The 19,465-nt window shown below is 43.2% G+C and overlaps 1 protein-coding gene across 2 annotated transcripts in view; it reads left to right on the top strand.

Moving 5' to 3' along the window:
* The window catches only part of CDK5RAP2 (CDK5 regulatory subunit associated protein 2), a 186,044-nt gene that overhangs the window by 115,716 nt on the left and 50,863 nt on the right, over positions 1-19,465 (top strand). For both annotated transcript variants that reach the window (XM_007968240.3, XM_007968239.3), the window contains 4 exons: positions 1,601-1,773; positions 6,343-6,769; positions 12,139-12,370; positions 16,527-16,649. In XM_007968240.3, the coding sequence (XP_007966431.3) occupies positions 1,601-1,773; positions 6,343-6,769; positions 12,139-12,370; positions 16,527-16,649 (955 nt within the window). The remainder of the gene's footprint in view (positions 1-1,600; positions 1,774-6,342; positions 6,770-12,138; positions 12,371-16,526; positions 16,650-19,465) is intronic.

Raw genomic sequence — 19,465 nt, 5'->3', positions numbered from 1 at the left:
ATTTGGGGCAGAGAGTAAATCAGTGATAGAGTTGGGATAAGAACCCTTGTTTCTGGACTGTGTGAACTACCAGATCATTTGGTTGAGGCGTAAAGACCTACTGATGGAACTTAGCTCCCCTTCCTAGGGGAGCTCTGCAGTCTCCTCATCTGGAACCCACATTACTGTCATTTGGGCATTGTGAGAATCTGACCCCCGTCCACATAGAGCACTCTTCCAATCACATTGATACTGAACATTTGGAGCAAGCAGTCTCCAACCCTCTAATTCATAAAATGTGTGGGAGACTCCAAGCAGTCTCCAAAGTTGAAAGAACCCTAGAGACTGGGATGTGGTGGGGGTAAGATGCTACAGATTTGGAATTTTTGGCGTTCAGGGTGTTCAAGTTTGTGGAGTCACAAAGGGAAGATCTTCAAATATAGTTTTAGAAAGCAAAGTAATTAAAAGTGCAACCAGATGAACCTCATTCGAAGTCTTAGCTTTGGCACTACTATCTCTGTGACCTTGGTTAATTAGTGTTTAACCTCTAAGCCTGAGTTTCCTCATCAATGAGGATAGTAATACTTCCTTTTAGGATTGTGATATTTAAATAGAAAGGCATGTAATAAGTGCTCAGTAAATAATAATTACTGTTTTTATTATTCTATACGTTTCCTTCTTTGGAGGTTGCTTATTAGTTGGATTTAATAACTAGATTGGTGGCCAAGAAGACACTATAAATAACAACTCATTTGTGTAGGTCTTGTCTTCCATTTAAAAATCTCAATCATTTCACCAGTGTGGAGAGATGGGGGTGATGGCTAGTGTATATATCACCAGCAGTAATGAAGTCAAGAGGAATTATTTATAGACTGGTAGAAGAAATTTACAGCTTTGGATAGGGGAGAAAGAATGCTAATTGCAGCACCTCGAAGACATGCCCAGTACAGGCTTTAACTAGATGCGTCTTTGGTACCACTCCTCTGGGACCCTCAGTGACCCAAGAAGGTGGATCCGTAAATAACATCTCCATGGGAATTAGAAACTCTCTACCTTCCTAATGAGAAAGATCAAAGCCATGTTAAATCGTATGTGTCTGTAAAGAGTAAGTCAGCTTTCTGATACATGATAAGGAGGATACATTGCAAGAAGAATATAATAAGCACTCAAATCATTGTTAATGACATGGGTTCCCTACTCTTCTTAGAAAGAACTTTCAAGGAGTGGGCCGTAGGGGTGGGAGAATGGATTTCCAGTGTGCACCTGTAGTGAGTAAGACAAGTAACCTGAGGTGGTCTCATTTCATTCTCCTAAGAACCGCGGGAGGTACCATTACTACCCCCATTTTATAGGTGAGGAAACTGAGGGTGAGAAGTGATGTAAACATCTCTATCCTCTTTCTAGAACATATCCCTGCGTTAAAGTGAGTACGTGCGTACCTGCATGCATGTGTCTCTCTCTCTTCCTCCTTCTCCTCCCCCTTTCCTTTTCTGTTTCTCTCTGGCTCAGTGTGTCTGGCTTATTTGCACTTACTCACTTACCCTGCATCTCCATCCTCTCTCCACACACCCCCTTCCCTTACTCCTTATTCTATTATTTGACCAAATACTTTTATTTGCAGATTATGAAAGACCTTTCCAAAGGAGGCTGCAAAAATGGATACTTAAGGCACACGGAGCCTAAGATTTTAGAATCCGATGGGGCCCACGCACCTGGCTGCCTAGAAGAAGGCGTGTTCATAAACCTGCTTGCCCCTTTGTTCAATGAGAAGGCCACGTTTTTACTGGAATCCAGGTAGACATGAGGCCCAGACATTCCTTTGTTTCTCTAGTTCTAGGGGAGAACAAACTCATTTTGCTAAATGGGTTTAGATGATGGTGCTGTGTAATTTACCTGAGAGAGCTCCTGAAATGGCTTGGAAGGAATCTTGCCAGTCATGCAATTAAGTAATTAGGCTGCATGCTAGTGGCTGTGAGGGGACATCAGCAAAGCCTCAGGTAAGCCCATTATAAAGAGGAGAAAGGAAGCTTTCTTTGAGAATTATTCCTGGGAGCCCCAGAAAGGGCTACCTTGCTGTCAGCGAGAGGAATCAGCCCTACCGAAATCTCTCCCAGTTTCGACAACAGCTTAAAAAATATCATTGTAGTTGTGATTCTGCTGTTTTTGTTGAGCTTGAATTAAAGTTCTCTTCTCATTGTATCTGTTGGGAGCCATTCCTATGTGAGGAGATACTACAGGTTGTTTTCCTTAAAACAAAAAAGGAGAAATATTCCGTACATTTGTGTTTTTTAAATTAATCCTTTGGGAGTAATTTTTCCCCCTTTCATGTTCTTCCTAGTCCATCCATAACAGCTGCTTGGGCTTTGGAACCGAAAAGAGCTGTCTTTTTATCTCTCAGTGCCTCAGTTTATCTGATTACTTCTTAGGGTTGCTGTGGGGAGTAAGAAAAAAACAAGAAAAATGGCTGGCATGTGGTGTGGTGCGTGTTCAGTAACAGTTTTCAGTTCTCCTCCCGAATAGGTAGAGAAATGGAGCAGTAATGATTGCCCATGACTCTTGACAAGAGCCGGGAACACTAATATTTCTTGTATCATTGATGGACTAAGCCTTATGGGCGTTTCTTCAGCGGAAAAATGGGATTGAAGCACTCTATTTTTGTGAGCTCAGCAAGCCTGACTCCTCCCCAATCCCTGACGTCTGTCCAATATTTTTCTAGCATGAGTCTTCTTGGAAGACATGCTCAGTGGCAGTTCTGGCTTATTATCACAAGTAGTTAGATGACCGTAGTAGCTGGTGCTTGGGAAATGGAGGATTTCCTGAACATCGTGATCCCTAATTTTACTTCAGAGTTAAAAGACACTTTTTGTGTGAGGGCCATGTGGGAATGTACTTGGGTGATGTGAATCAGGGAGAGTGCAGTGGGCTGTGGTAGGAGCGTGGTGAATTGGGCGGTCGGGGGAAATGCTTCCTTCTGGCAATGGAAGCGTTTCAGTCCCAGCTGAAATGGGAGTCAGAAAGGTCTGGAATCTCAGCTTTGCTCTGCCACTTGGTTGGGGGATCCTGAACCTTTATGAGCCCATTTATTCATCTGTAAAATGGGCTTTTAAAGAATCCCCCTCTCACAGTCTTATTGTGAGGATTCAGTGTATTTAGAGGATTTGGCACATGGTAAGTGCTTAGAAAATGTCAATTCCTCTTCCCTTATACCTTCCTCATGGCACAGATGCCCAGGAAGGGGATATAAACAATATTTGGGCTCTGAGAAGTCTCCTGGACTGAACCATTGAAAAGGTCCGGCTTACAGTTATAGCTTAATGAATCTGCTGTTCAGATTTCTAGCAAAATAACACTTGAAATATTTTATTTAATAGCACCACCACTTTAGTATATTATAATGGCCTCTTTCACCACCTTTTACTACCCATGTGTAAAGTATTTTTCCTCGGTTTTATTGTGTTGTTTGGTGGTGAGTAATGGTCTTCCTTTGGCTAGCCAAATAAAAATTGTCATTATTTTTTATCTATATTAAAGAGGTGAAGGAAAGGAAAATTTAGTTTAACATCTCCTGAAGCTTGAAATGCCAGAAATATTTTGAAAGTCTGGGTTTACTATAGTTTGAGGTTGTTTCTGTTGTCTAGATAATTTCACATTAGAGGTGAAAAATGTACCATACGTTTAAATTTTGTTATTAACCCCATTTTGGTGTGCTATAGCTATTTAAATGGAGTTGACTCTGCCCCCATCTAGATAATAGAAATCTGGATATGCAGAGGGCCTTCTCCCTCCCCTCAGAGGGCTCAGTGGGAAAGATAACACAGGGGTGCCTGTCATTGCCAGTGGCAGCAAAGATCGGAGGAAGGGAAGGTCAGAGTATGTTAAAGGAGTTGTAGAGTACAGCCTGACTGTTTCACAGGGTTTCTAGAAATAGAACAGGTAGTAGAAACCGAAGTGAGAAGAAAAAAGAGCTAACACCAATGAGGACCTTCTGTCCCCTTCTTTTGCTGACTGCCACCACCTCACCCAGACCTGCATTTTCTTTCTCCTGGGAGTTAGCAACAGCTTTCCAGCTGGTCTCTTCTCTCTACTTCCCCCATTTATTTTCGCATAACTTTCTGTCCCAGTTTCATAACTCTGTCTTCTTATGATTTTTTCCCTTTAGTTTTTAGATGATTTAAACATACTTATTTAAAAATCTTCTTCAGATTGCTTTATTGTTTCTGTTTCCTCAATTGTGAAATCTTTCATTAGGTTGTTGTCTTTTTAATAGCCCTCTTCTTACAGCTGTGGGTTTTCTCCCCTGTTTCTGATCTTTGGATACTTTTATCTTGATTTTTGAGCCCTATAGTGTACCTTACACTATTTTTTAGGTGTGCATATTTTGCAGTCATTACTCTGTGATTAGACCAGCATGAGGGGAGCTCCTCTGTGTGTGAGGCCTCCCTGTCCATTCTCTATGCAGCAGCAGCCGGCGTCACCTTTCTTGATTTTTTTTTTTTGACACAAAGTTTGGCTCTATTGCTCAGGCTGGAGTGCAATGGCACGATCTCAGTTCACTGCAGCCTCCCGGGTTCAAGCCATCCTCCCACCTCAGCCTCCCGAGTAGCTACATGCACATGCCATCATCCCTGGCTAATTTTTTGTAATTTTTGTAGAGATAGGGTTTCGCCATGTTGCCCAGGCTGGTCTCGAATTTGTGAGCCCAGGCTGTCTGCCTGCCCTGGCCTCCCAAAGTGCAGGGATGATAGGCGTGAACCACGACGCCCGGCCTGGAGTCACCTTTCTGAAGCACATGTGTGACCAGCCCGGTCCATCATAAGGCCTTTCAGTGACCTTCCTGGTTTTTTTTTTTCTCAATGTGTTGTACAGGACCCTTCGTTTCTTCCCTGCCCATCTTTCCAGCCTCACCCCTTCTTTGCCTCTTGACTCTGTTCCTGTTGTTTTCCATGCTTAGACTGTTTCATTTCCCCTCCTCGAGGCTTCCATGCTTAGACTGTTCTCATTGATGTTAGAAACCCTCCGCTGTCGTTCTCCCTGCCACCCCCAGTCTGGGGCACTCTGGGATGGTTGCCCTGTAACCCTCATAATTTGTTCACATATGTTTCTCTAAAACCAGTCCATGTCCTCCTGGGACAGATTTATATCCCCAGTGGCCACTGCAGTGCCCAGCACAAGAAACACACAAGGGAGTCTTCTTGAGTTACTCCATCCGAGCACCATTCCAGGTGTTTTACATGCTGGCTTAGTTTTGCTTCCCTGGAAAGCAGAGCCTGAGATTCGGATTAGAGTATAAGGGATTTGTTTGGGATTTGACATCAGGGAGCAGGAATGAGGGATCAGGGAGAGTAAGATAGGAATGAAAGCAGAACCAATGAGGGTGCAGTAATGATCTGGTTACTGCTGGGGACCCTCTGAGGGACTGTATATTACTATGCCTGTGTGGTCCATCTGAAGGATGGGAGACTGGGACATTTATGCAACAGCTGTCTTCTCCCACTGGTTGAGAGTTTCCCCAGAAATGGAAATTGTTTCACACTTCCACACTGCTTTACTGGCTTGCTCATAGAGCTTTGGAAAAAGCCCCAAGGCAGCAGAGATGTAGAGGGTGTTTGAGGTGGGACTGTGTCTATGGGAACTGTCCACACAGCAGCAGCTGAAGTCAGAGGTGTGCCAAGCATATGTGACAAGGAGCATGGAAAGTATCTGCTGCCTATACACTATCTCGTTTAATCCTCATAGCTGTCTTGTGGAGGAATACTTATCTTCTTTTCAGAGAATTGTGGAGTTAGAATATGAAGGGATTTGTGTCTGTCTTCAAAACCAGTGCACTTTCTACTAGGCCTGTATACAGATATTCCTTCATTACCACCTCTTTGTTAAGCACCCATTGTGCACCAAGATGGATTAGGTCATCGATGGACCAGCCAGCTTGGCCAGATTAGTCTAAAGCCATACTTGCTCCTGGATATAGAAATGGGGCCAGGGCCAGGAGGTTGGCTGGTGGGGCAGAGTCAGGGAGGACGCTGTAATTGTCATGGACACCTTATAATCTTGTTTTTTTCTACCTGGGCCCAGCCTGCATTCACATATTCATGTGACCCACCCACTTGCTGTGTACCTTGTGTCAAATTAATTCTACTCTTCTTATCCTTGAAATGACATGGTAGTACCTGCCTTGTTTGGTTGCTGTGAGGTTACACAGGATAAAATACTGGATGTGGGTCCTGGCACGTTATGGGTACACACTGTATTTAGTTTTGATGGAATCTGGGCAACAGTAGGTGGGGATAACTTGGGATACTGACTAGGGGACAAGGCCTAGCAGAAAGCTTGATTCTTCCACTTCCTTCCCTTTTGGAAAAACAGGCCAGACCTTCTGAAAGTGGTACGGGAACTGCTTCTGGGACATCTGTGCTTGACAGAGCAGGACGTTTCTGGAGAACACCTTGGTGGTAAAACAGAGAAGACACCCAAGCAAAAAGGTGACCTTGTCCATTTTGTCCAAACTAACTCATTTTCCAAGCCACATGATGAACTGAAGTTGTCTTGTGAGGCCCAGCTCGTAAAGGCAGGCGAAGTGCCCAAGGTGGAGCTGAAAGATGCCTCAGTGCAGACTGTGGCCACGGAGGGCGACCTGCTCAGATCCAAGCACGAAGCAGTGAGAGAGGCTTGGGAAGAGAAACCAATCAACACTGCACTCAGAGCAGAGCATCGGCCGGAGAACCTGCACGGGGTGCCTGGGTGGCAGGCTGCCCTCCTTTCCCTCCCTTCCCTCCCTGGTGGGACCAATAGAGTAAGTTTTCCATGTATTAATTATGTACTTTCTTTATACAAACAAAAAACTTTAAAAATCACCTGTAATCTTACCACTTTCTTCCCATTTATATGATGAGAATGTCCAGTGTCTCTCTCTGCTTGCACTTACCCTGGCCTCCACCAGAGCTGTGTGTCCTCACTGACCTTCCCCTGCCTCTCCTTCCCCTCACTCCCTTTGTCTGTCTTCCTCCATCTCAGCCCTATCTAATTTATCTGTATATTGTGACATTTATGTGTTTTCCTTAGAAAAAACACATGTGAAGTCTTGTTTATACATCTGTCTATAGCTGTCTATTTCGTGGTATGAGGAACATCTTTCCTTGTAATGGCTATATAAGGTTGCATTGTGGAGATGTCCCAAAATCTATACAATTTTCATTGTATTAATGAACATTTGCTTTTGCAGGTTGCAGTCAAATGGTCATAACCTGACTTTAGGGATGGGGATGAGAACCTAGGTTTTATCTTGTGCAGACTTTGTGTAGGAGAGGTATTATTCTGAGGGCTTCCTCTATAATCTTTTATCCTGACAACACTCATCAAGGATCTGGAAGCCACACCCCATGTTCCTGTTGTTAACCAGTGGTTGAGATGAGACTCCCACTGTACCTGACTGCACAGCCACACCCTTTCCCTGGATCAGGCTACCTTCCAACCCTGGTGGTGTGAAATGATAAAGTCTGGGTTTGTTGAGTGAATGTTTGCATGTTGATTTTCCTTCAGCTTATATACTGTCTCTAAGCCCTGCACATCCTGTCAAATATGCCAGATTGTTAAAACCAGGTTCTTTTGGCAATGTTTGATTGGACCCTTATGAAAATCCTCTTGAGGTCATGGCTTGAACCCCCCACCCCTGCCACCCTACGGCCAAGAATCCCCGTAGAAGGGAGATGTGTTCTGGGAGAGAAGGAAATAGGTCGTGTTTCTAATAGTGGTTCAGTGAAGGCTGTTGATATTCTTGTTTCTGATGGGTGTTTTGTATTTGAGAAATCAACTGTACACACTGCTTTATAGCATCAGAATAGAGAATTAAGTTTATTTTCTGACCACTAAATTACTGCTTTTGCGCATACAAAAGAGAGTTAGATATATCATTAGCAAAATTGCTTTTGATTGTTTTAAATTATGCACCAAAACTGTAATTTCTAGAAAAGGGTTTTCTAAAGATATCAGTAGAGACCAGAGAGAGAGAGAGAGACAGAGAGAGAGAGAGAAAGACAGAGAGAGAGAGAGAGACTGCCATTATATTAACGGTACTAGAAATGCAAATTTGTGCAGTTTGGCTAGAATAGAAATGCTCTCATCTGCCCCAGCTCCTTCAGTTTGTACCTGTATATCAGGAAAACTAGGTGTCTTTTGTTTGTTTGGTTTTTTTGTTTGAATTTTTCATTGTGTAAGAGATGTTATTCTGTGTTCAGGAAAACTGGAGAATTGAATGGACTTAATTTCCCCCAAATATATTAAAATAGATATTTTTTTTAGTTTGAAATTATTCCTCTTGCTGTGTCTTCAAAAGGAAGGAAACTGTATTTGTTTATTATTTTTAGTATCTGTTAGGGATTGTGCTGGATACTCTGTGTGTGTCTGTGTGTGTGTATATATATACATATATATATAATCTCACCTAATATTCTCAACAAGAATATGAATTTGGTAGGTATTACTTACATTTTATTTTGAAGAAATATTGGCTCAGAAAACTGTCCAGAATGATTTAGCTGGTAAGTGGAGTGGTAGGGATATAAACTAAAGTCTGGTTTTAGGTGCAGACAGAGATACTGTAAACCTACCTTTCTCTGGGAGAGAAGAGCCCTCCCATCACCACCATGGCCTCCAGTCTATGCAAAGTAGAAGGAAATTTAATGATATTCTCTGTAGTCTTTGGTAGTTAAGGAGTTGATAGTCCTATGGCTTACCTCTTTTAATAGGAGACTCTGATATCCTGTTAAAAGGAATATCACTGCAGCCCGAGGGTAAGACAAGGAGACCAGATATCCTTCCAGTTGTTTAGTTATAGAGACAAGGAGACCAGGTATCCTTTCAATTGTTTAGTACAGACAAGAGGATGGACTTTACTGATATATGTGTGTTTGCATTGGGCCTAGCCACTTACCTGCTTTGAGTCTTTGGCAAGTGTCTAGTATAGTACCTTGTACATGGTAAGAGCTTGGAGTGTGTGAGTTCCTGTTTCCCTTCCGTTCCTAAGGAAGAAGTTCCAATGTGACATCTTTAATAATGTGGTAGGTGGGACTCTGTTCAGAGTCCATAAGGTAGCATTTTGTGTGGTGTTATTTTAGAACGAGCATTAGGTTGACTGACGGCAGTCTTCCAGCTTGAAATTGGCTTTGGCATTTGTGCACTTGCAGATATCTTTTCTGCTGCCATATGACACACAGATTTGGATCCAGGAATAAAGATTGGTGGAGACTGAGGACCAAGCAAATGATTGTTATTTTCCAGCCCTCTTTGCTGAGACATCCACCTCCTCCCACGTGGTCTCCTTTTGCCACCTCAAACTGTTCTTATCCTTGAACCTACTCTCTCCTCTTACCTGAAATTTCAGAGTAGAAAGCATCTCACTTTTCTGAACTGAGCACTGGACCCTGAAGAGCTAGTCTTAGGTCTGACTCTTGAACCTTCTTGCACTGTGACATTGGACTAGTTGTTTGACATCTCAGTTCTTCATCTGGAAAGTAAGCATGATAACGTCTCTTATCCTGTGAGTTCTGGGACTGCAGAGTTCACTTCAGGATTATGGGAAAGTGTGCTTGAAAGCATTTTATATCCTAGAATGTTCAAGAAGGGGCCCTTACTCTTCTTTCCTTCTTAAGAGAGCTCAGTGATCTCATTTCTTGGGTCCCAAATATTTTCTGTTTTCTTCTTGGGTTCCTTCTCCTCTGCTATTTAAAAACTTAAAAAAAAAAAAAAAAAAAAAGCCTTATTAAGATTTAATTCACGTGTCATCCAATGCATCCCTTTAAGGTATACAATTCAGTGGGGGTTTTTTTTTTTTTGTCTATTGTACAATTTAGAGTTGTACAACAGTTTTAGAACGTTTTCGTCATCCCAAAAGACACCTTGTACTCATTAACAGTCACTTCCCATTTCCCCCCAACTCGCCCACCCCAGCCCTAGGCAACCACGAATCTACTTTGTGTCTCTTTTGGTTTGCCTATTCTGGATTATTTTATATAAATGGAATCATGCCATATGTGGTTTTTGGTGACTAGCTTCTTCCACTTAGCATACTGTTCTTGAGGTTCATTCACGTTGTAGCATGTGTCAGTACTTCATTTATTTTTATTGCCAAACAGTATTCCATAGTGTATCCATATGGATATACCGCATTCATTAGTTGATACACATTTGAGCTATTTCCACTTTTGGTTATTAGAAATAATGTTGCTATTCATGTACAAATTTGGGGGTGATAATATTTTTATTTCTCTTGAGTATATACCTTGGAGTAGAATTGATGGGTAAGAGGGTAACTCTGTTTAATCTTTTTGAGGAACTGCCAGACTGTTTTCTAAAGCGCCTGTACCCTCTTTACATTCTCACCGGCAGTGTGTGAGGGTTCCAGTTTCTCCACTTCTTCATCAACACTTGTTGTTGTCCTTTGATTATAGCCATCCTAATAGGTATGAAGTAGTGGTATTTTATTGTGATTTGATAGACATTTTCCTTGGTGACTAATGATGTTGAGCATCTTTTCACATGCTTATTTGCCATGCACATATCTCCTTTGGAGAAATGACTATCAGAGTTTTTACTCATCTTTTAACTGGATTATTTGTTTTTAATATTGAGTTGTAGTATTTCTTTAAATATAGTCTGGATTTAAGTCCCTCTGCCCAGCTTTGAATGTTTAAAATTCTCCAGTTGAAAGAGACCCCCATTTGGCCTCTTAAGTTATTGTTTATATGTTCATTCCACAAATAGCTGTTGAGTACCTACTGTGTACTAGTTCTTATGCTAGAAGCTATACAGAGAGTATGGCCAAGATATGCAAAGCCTCTTAACCCTGGAGCTTACAGGTTGGTGCAGAAGATAGACAAGGAACAGATAATTTCACAGGCATTTAATTAAAATGATAACTAACGTTCTCTGAGGGGATATGTAGAAGACAGTGAGTGTGTAATAAGGAACTCTGCCTTGGTCTTAGAAATCAAGGCCCATTTTCCTGAGGAAGGCCCATTTGAGCTGAGTCTTAATGAATGCTATTAGAGTTAGTCGGGGAAGTGGGAAGGAGTGAGTGTTCTGGGCAAAGGGGTTGGCATATGCTAAGGTCCTGAGGTGGAAGGAAGGCATTTTGAGGGACCAAGGTCATTGTTGCTGAAGAGCAGGGTAAAGTGGAAGGGGGTGTAATTCAGGCTGTAGGTCCTACAGGACTTTGTAGGTTGCGGTATGGACCTTGACCTTTGTCTTGAGAGAACTGGGAAGCAATTAAAATAGTTTTAGGCGGAAGAGAGGAGTAGTAGGTTTGTCTTTTTGCTGTAGCATGGAGAGTGGTTTAGAGAGGGCAAAAGTGAACGTGTGGAGACCACCCAGGAGACTGTTGCCGTGACTTAGGTGAGAACTAACAGCATCTTGGAGTTGAGTGGTAGCAGTGGAGGATGAGAAGAGTTGAAAGAATTGAGAGACAGCCTGGGTCCCTGATTAATGGACCCTGATGAATGGTGAAAGTGGGTGACAAGAATAAAGGGAAACTTAAAAATTATTCCCATGGTTCTAGATTATGTAGTAAATGGATAGTCATGTGATTCACCAAGACAGAGATTGTTGAAGTGGCGTAGATTTGCAGTGGAGGCATGGGGTGATGAAGCTGAAGAGTTGAATTTTCAGTTGATTCTGTAGTGCCCGTAAGTCATTATGAATGAGGATGACTGGGAGTTCTGAGCCTGGGAAATATCCACTGGGTTGGCAACTTAGTAGCCACCGAAGTAAGGGGTGATTCTGGTGGACTACAGGGGTTGATAGGCCAGATTAGATTAGACTGAGGAATGTTTGGGAAATGAGGAAATAGATAAGGTGCAAAATAACATTTCCCAGAAGATCAAGTTGGAAGAAGAACTGCCATTTATGGAGCATCTGGATTGTCCAGAGAGACAATGGGCCAGGGCCAGGAGGGTGGCGAGGAGAAGCTTGGCCCTTGATGATGAGAGGAGGGACCTGCCAAGATACAAGCTCTTTGGCTGGTGGATAAACATAGCTGCCATTATAGGACCGAAAAGTCTGGGCAGCCAGTTCGAATTCTGTTTTATAAGGCTGGCATGAGAATGTTGACTGTGCAACCAAAGGAAGTGTGTTCAAAGTGTATTCATTGTTGCATATGTGTGTTTTCAGGAGGCTAAGAAGTCCCGCTTGCCAATCCTAATAAAACCATCCCAGTCATTAAGAAATACGTATCGTCTCCCTGCCACCCAGGAGGTGGTGACGCAGCTGCAGAGCCAGATCTTGGAGCTGCAGGGGGAGCTGAAGGAGTTTAAAACTTGTAATAAGCAACTTCACCAAAAGTTAATTCTGGCTGAAGCAATGATGGAGGGGAGGCCAACGCCCGACAAAATGTTGCTGAATGGTAAGCACCAAGAAAAATGTATTCCCTGTGAGCTAGACAAACGGCTCGATAGAAAACTGCTTGAAATGTCAACCTTGTTGTTTAGAATTGCAATAAGTTTGAGTATAAATTTCATGAATTGCAGTGATTAATCTTGACTCTTGACAAATGCACAACAGAGGGAACACAATAAGGAGAATGAATCCATTGCTTTCATTTTACTCTGGAGTCTGGATAAAGGGAACTTGTAGTGCTCATAGGTCTGAGGGGGCACTGCTGCCTTCACTTAGGATTCTCTGCAGATGCACCAGTTGTGTTTGGCTTTGTCTGTGGACGCCTCTGGCGTGTGGCGTCAGAGGTATGCAAGTGAGGATCTACTTTGCAGAGTTCTCTGGAATGTCCAGGCCAACTTGGGGCTAATTCCAAACCTTACTAACCTTGTGTCTTCCTCTAGAAGTGACCCACTTCCCCACCCTCTTTGAACCTGCTGGCTCTGCTCTCCTGGGAGGCAAGACAACAGAAAGCCCCTGGGTTAAAATGTCCCTAAATAGTTAGGATCCAGAGATGTGGAGGAAATGTGTCTAGTGGCGTCCTCTAGTCTAGGACAGTGGTGCTTAGAGATTTTGGACGAGTAACCCTTTGAGAATCTGAAGAAAGCTGAGGGCCCTCCCACAGAATGATGCAGGTGAGCATATAAGTAGCATTTTACATCATTTTCTCAGGGCTCATGAATCCACAAATGTGCATATGTTGACTCCTAATTTTGAACTTCTATAAGCAGATGGCAGCAGCACCATAACAAGAACAACAAAAGTAACCTTTTATTTATTTATTCATTTCCTCTGTGTGCCAAGCACTATTCTAGGCACTGAGGAGAGGGGAGTGAACAAAGCAGATGAAGTCTCTGTCTCTGTGTCTAGCTTACATTCTTGTGTGTGTGTGGGGTCGGGGAGAAGACAGAAAGCTGATAAGCATACGTATAACATGTGAGAAAATAAGTGCCATGGAAAAGAATGAAGCAGGATTCGGGTGTGGGGAATGTGGAGGAGGGGCAGGATTTGCTCATGTCACGAATGCTAGAGAGCCCCCGTGGTGAAATGGCATTTGAAGGGAAACAGGGGAAATGAGTGCTCTAGTCATCTTGGGAAGAAGGAAAAAGGCAAAGGCCCTGGTGCTGCTGTGAACAGGGAAGAAGAATGAATAGTAAGGAGGCTAATTGTGTGGCTGGAGTGGAGTGAGGAAGCGGGAGAGTCGTAGAAGATGAGGTCTGGGAGGCAACAGATCAGGCAGGCTCTCAAAGGCTGTTCTAGGACTCTTTTACTCGGTAAGATTGGAAACTTTTGGAGGGTTTTGAGCAGCAGAGTCATGATTTGACTTAAGCCTTAAAGTAGGGGTTGACAAGCTGGGCTCAGTGTCTCACACATGTAATCCCAGCACTTTGGGAGGCCAAGGCGGGCAGATCATCTGAGTTCAGGAGTTCGAGACCAGCTTGGCCAGCATGGTGAAACCCCCATCTCTACTAAAAATACACAATTAGCCAGGCATGGTGACATGTGCCTGTAATCCCAGCTCCTCAGGAGACTGAAGCAGGAGAATCGCTTGAACCTGGGAGGCGGAGGTTGCAGTGAGCAGAGACAAGAGTGAAACTCCATCTGAAAAAAAAAAAAGAAAAGTAGGAGTTGACAAACCACAGCCTGTGGGCCAAATCCAGTTCACTTCCTGTTTTTGGAAATAAAGTTTAATTGAAACGCAGCCACACCCATTTGTTTGCATATTGTCTGTTTGCTTTTGTGCTTTGATGGCAGAGTTGAGTAGTTACCATAGAGACCCTATGGCCTGAAAAGCCTAAAGTATTTATTATTTGACTTTTTAAGAAAGGTAGTCCAACCTCTGCTTTAAAGGATCACTTTGGATATGAACCTTTGGAAGGATGGAGTTGTCATTCACTGAGATGAGAAAGACTGAAGACTGCATGAGAGGCAAGCATGAGGGGGACATTAGGGGTCTGGTTTGGACATTTGAGATGCCTGTTGACCATCCCTGTGGAGATATCAGATAGGCAATTGGAGACAGATGAGTCTGGAGTCAAGGGCAGAGGTCTGGATTAGAGATACAGAGTTAGGAAATAGCAATATATTGGTAATATTTGAAGCAATATGACTTGGAACCATAGCAACCAGGTCCAGGAATTGAAACTGCGGCTCTCTAGTGGTTAAAGGTTGGACCAGGAAGACCAGCCAGTGAGGTAGGAGGGGTCCAAGAGAGGATGACTTCCCAGAAGCTGAGTAAGGAGGGGATTAGCAGTGTCAGATATTGCTATAGGACAGGTAAGACAAGGACTGAGGATTGACTTTGGGATTTAACAGTGTGGAAGCCACTGGTGTCCTTGAAGGGAGGCTGTTTCCATGGAGTGGGTGGGGTCTGATTGGCATGGGTTCCAGAGAGAGAATGCAGGAGAGAGATTGGAGACAGCAAGCATAGACAGCACTGAGGAATTATACCGTAAAGCAATGTAGAGAAGGAAGGTGATTAGGAGCCACATTGTCACCAAACCTCAGGGGATTCAGTGAATCAGGGGACCATGGATGATTACAGTAAAGTGGGGTCGGTGGTGGTATAGTCTGGAAGCATTAGCTGCAAAGGTGGAATTTTCAGGGGAGAGAGAGAATGATCTAGAAATGACAGTGAGGAGCAAAAACACTTATACACTTTGGGCCCATGATATGAGAGCTATGGGAAAGAAATGACCACAACTTTGAAGGCTGCGGGAGAAGCAGTGTCCTTGGGGTCATCCCAAGTTCCCTTAGAGTGATGGGGAGAGGTGAATGTTCAGACAGGATATTGATGTTCTTTGGGACTTGCCAATGAAGGGAATGAATACCAGGGTGGGAGGTTGCATCAGATTAGAGGATTTCTAGAGTGGTTCAGGGATTGGAGATGACTCTGGAGTCTTGGACATATTGTGGTATTAATAAAACAAGCACCTATTACTTACTGAGTCTTGCTATACACTCTAAGTACATGATCTAATTGGGTTCTCTCAACAGTCCTTTGAGGCAGATACAGAAATTACTACCATCTTATAGTTAAGGCAGCAGTTTCAGAGATAAAGTGACTTGGCTACAGTCACACTGTGACCAACTTCAATCAGCCTGCCTAATTTCAAAGCCCATGTTCTTTACTGTTTCACAAAGCCTAGTATGTGATACTTCTTGTATGCATTTTATGGTGATCCATAGCCAAAGGTATGTTTCCTTTAATTTTAGGTTTTCTTTTGGGTTTACCATAGTTGAGGTTTCCAGATAAGAAGACCTTTGGCAGAATTGTTCTTCCCTTACCACCTCCTTATCTACCTTCTTCTAATCCATTCAACCATCATCCAGGCATCTTTTCATTCATTCAGTGAACATTCCCTGGGCACCTGCTAGGTTTCCAGCCTCATGCACTGGGGGTAGGAGAGAAATAAATCAGATACAGTCTCTGCCTTCTGAGAGCTCCCCGTCTGGTGTGGGTTGGGGGAGGTGGCAGTTAACTAAATCAGTACAGGGTTGTGGGGACCTTCATGGAGGGAAGATTTTATGGCAAAGGTAACTCAGCTCAACAGAGGCCCTGGCACTTTCCCTATAGCTTGCCATTTTTTAAAATTCAAATTTAAATTTTTTATATTTTGTAGAGACGGGGATCTTACTATATTGCCCAGGCTGGTCTTGAACTCCTGGCCTCAAGTGACCCTCCTACCTCGGCCTCCCAAAGTGCTGGGTTATAGGCATGAGCCACCACGCCTGGCTCCTAGTTTGCCATTTACACTCAATACTGTTTTTATTTTTTACTGAGACACCAGGGTGCCTCCACCCCAGGTGCTACCTCAACAGTTGCCCAGGAGACCCTAGGACCTCTGTCTTCTTGGGAAAAATGGGCACGAATTGATAGAATTCATTTTCTCACTCAGCTTTTTGAGGGCCTGGACTTAAACCATTTCAGACAAGCTGCAGTATATTTATGCTTTTTATGTCCTGTTATGGCAGCTCGATAGATTAATTTTATCTTATAAATTGCATTTTGCCTCCCCAGTGTTTTTATTTTCCCTATTGTATCTTTGTGTTCTTCTCAGTTGCTTGGCTAAGTTTCAAGTCTTACGGTTTTATTTATTTTTCTTTCTCTTTGTGATTGCCTGTAGCTCAGCCCCCTGTGGGAGCAGCCTACCAGGACAACCCAGGAGAGCAGAAAGGAATTAAAACCACATCTTCTGCCTGGAGAGACAAGGAAATGGACAGTGATCAGCAAACAAGCTACGAGATCGGTCAGAATTCAATCCCTATGTGTACTGAACACCTTCCGTGTGCCAGGCACCATTTGGGATGTTTCATCTAAAATTATTACTAAGCCCATAGCAGCCCTCTTGGGGCATTATTATAATTCCAGTCTAACACATGGGAAGCTGAGGTTTTAAGAAATAATTGACCCAGGGTCACCCAGCTGGTAAGTAGGAGAAGAGTTAAAGTATAGTAAGATGTCAGAGCCCACCCGTCCATGTGTCAACATGCTTCTCTACCAGGTGGTGGGCTGGGTTCTGGTCGTTCAACATGAAAAGACACAGCCTGCTCTCAGGGACCCCACAGGTCAGAGGAGACAACCATCCCAACAGCCTGTCAGTATTCAGCGTGGGCTGCCTGTTGCTGAGGTGTGTTCAGTGTTGGCCTGTGTGCCCAGGAGGAGTGGGTCAGAGGAGAGCCTGAGGCTGAGACTGGATTTGTGGGGTTTGCCAGGCAGAGCAGTGAAAAAGGTGCAGATATGTGGGTGAGGGCACAGGCAAGTTGTATTCCTCTCTTTTTAAAATTATGAAGTATTAGAAGCATACATAAGCACAAAAGATAATATAACAAATACTCATGTTCTCATTCAACTAGAATGAACAAATGCCTACGTTCTTTTTACGTTAGATATTTTTCCCCATTCATTAAAAAAAATCACTATTAATCCAGATCTAACTCACTCTGTTAGAAATAATTTTCCTCAAGAATCCTAAATTTGTCATGGGATGGCCATGGGAACACCAGTCTCTGGAAAAATACTGAGTTGTGGTACATACACTGTTTCCAGTGGTGTATACTTTGCAAGGTCCAGAGTCACTGCTGTGAATACATGTTCACATGCTTCTGCGTGTTCTGGGCTTTGAGGAGAAAGCTACTCTACCAGTTAAAGTCCCCCTTAACTGAATTGTGGAAAGTTGTAGAACTACAGTATTTCTTATAATGCAAATATTCATAAATGTTCTTGGGGACATCTTTTGATTTCTTCATAGTCGTTAATACAAACTTCTTAACTAATTGACAGCTTCCCCTTCCCTGTCAGTACTTCCCTTCATTACTGAACGTCTTTCATTTTTCCGAATGTGCTTCCAGAACTTTGCACACGAGTTGCGTCTGCCTGAACTTCCTTTTAATTGTTGCCCAGCTGAGGATGGGTGTTGTGTGTTGACATCTTCACTGCTGTTTCTTTTTCCTGAGGCCCTTGACAGATACTTGGGATGTGAATAAAGGATTTTACAGGCATCTTGGCCCTCACATTGAGGGTTAAGAACTCTTTCTGTCTTTGCTCATGCACCCTGGTACAGGAGATTCCATTGCAGGAGTGTTACTTTGGGAAGCAGCATTCAGAGTGTTAGAGGCAGACCGCCAGGCTTGGAGGAAGGGCTCTACTGCTTACCTACGCTGAACCCTGAGCAAATTCTTAAGCTCTCTAAGCCTCAACCTTCTCTTCTGTAAAGTGGGGATATTAGTGATGCCTCATAATTACTTAAGGAAAGTCCTGGGAACTAATCTTTATTTCCATGAGTGAACACGCTTCTTGTCGTGAAGTACAGACCAAACTCCATTATCTTGAGGTTGTTACAGCAAAGATATTTTCTTGTCTTGGAGGGTGATTCACTGGAAGAAAGCCTTATTGAGAGATATCTCCCTCCCCAGCTCCCCTTTCTCTTTCTTGTTCAGCCAGAAGTACTTGCTGAGTACATTCTCTGTCGCAGGCCCTGTGTGAGATACTGGAGAAACAGACATGGATGACACGGTCTCCACCCTCAAGGCTATTATTGACTAATTATCATAGCAAAGTGTGTACAATAAAAATACTGTATTAGGAATGCTTCCTTTAGGTCAGGTAGCAGCTGCTTTCTAAAATGAAATACCGTATTTTATGGTATTTGCATCATGAACAGAGACAAGAGTGTACCTAAAGACACAAGGAGCAGATGGCAGAATCAGAAATTGGGACATGCAGTCTAATGACGATTTTTGTGTGAATTTCTTTCTGAGAGATCTCTGAGGTCACCCAGTCCAACCCCACGTCGTTGCTTCTGTAGCATTTTTCCAGGCTGGCCTTTGCATGCACGCCTCCGGTGAAGGGCATCTCCTGTCTTCGCATGGTTAGATGATGTTTGTGTTACTTGGATTCCTTCACTACTGTGTGCCAGATACTGTGCTAGCCTTTTTTTTTTTTCCTTTTTGCAGATATTGTTCCATATAATCCCTAAAAACAAACATATACACACAACTTTTCACAGTGAATGATGTTCTTTCCATTTTACAGATAAAGCTACTAAAGCTCAGAGAGGTCAAGTAACTTGCCTATGTGGCAGAGCCAGAGTTTGAAACCATGTGTGTTGAATTTCAAAGGCAGGTTTTTCTGCTACATTCCGCTGCCCCTTAAGTATTCAGACAGCTCTCTGTATTGAGCAGAACTTTCCTTGGGCAGCCAGCAGTGTGGCATAGTGGTTAAGAACAGAAGCTCTGGAGTCAGGCCTGAGCTTGAAGCTGCACTACAGCCATATGAGACATCTCTTTCCACATTTTAGACACAGGGGAAACTGAGGCTCTTGGATAGTAAAGTCACTTGCCTCAGGCTCTGCGACCTTTTAAGCTTCATATTCTTTCTGCTGTACCACTCCACTTCTCAAACAAGTTTGGCTGCATTTCTAAGGGTTTAGCTATTACTAGCTCTAAGGAAATATTTCCTGGCAGTGTTGTGAGTGAGTGAGACGCCTTACTAAAGGGGATGTCAGGGTATCTCCTGGAAGCCGTTAGACATGGACATGAGAAGACTCTCACATGTCGTGGATAT

The sequence above is a fragment of the Chlorocebus sabaeus genome, chromosome 12 (genome assembly GCF_047675955.1).
Source record: "Chlorocebus sabaeus isolate Y175 chromosome 12, mChlSab1.0.hap1, whole genome shotgun sequence".
In the NCBI taxonomy this organism is placed as follows: domain Eukaryota; kingdom Metazoa; phylum Chordata; class Mammalia; order Primates; family Cercopithecidae; genus Chlorocebus; species Chlorocebus sabaeus.
This window is presented reverse-complemented; position numbering and strand designations above follow the sequence as displayed.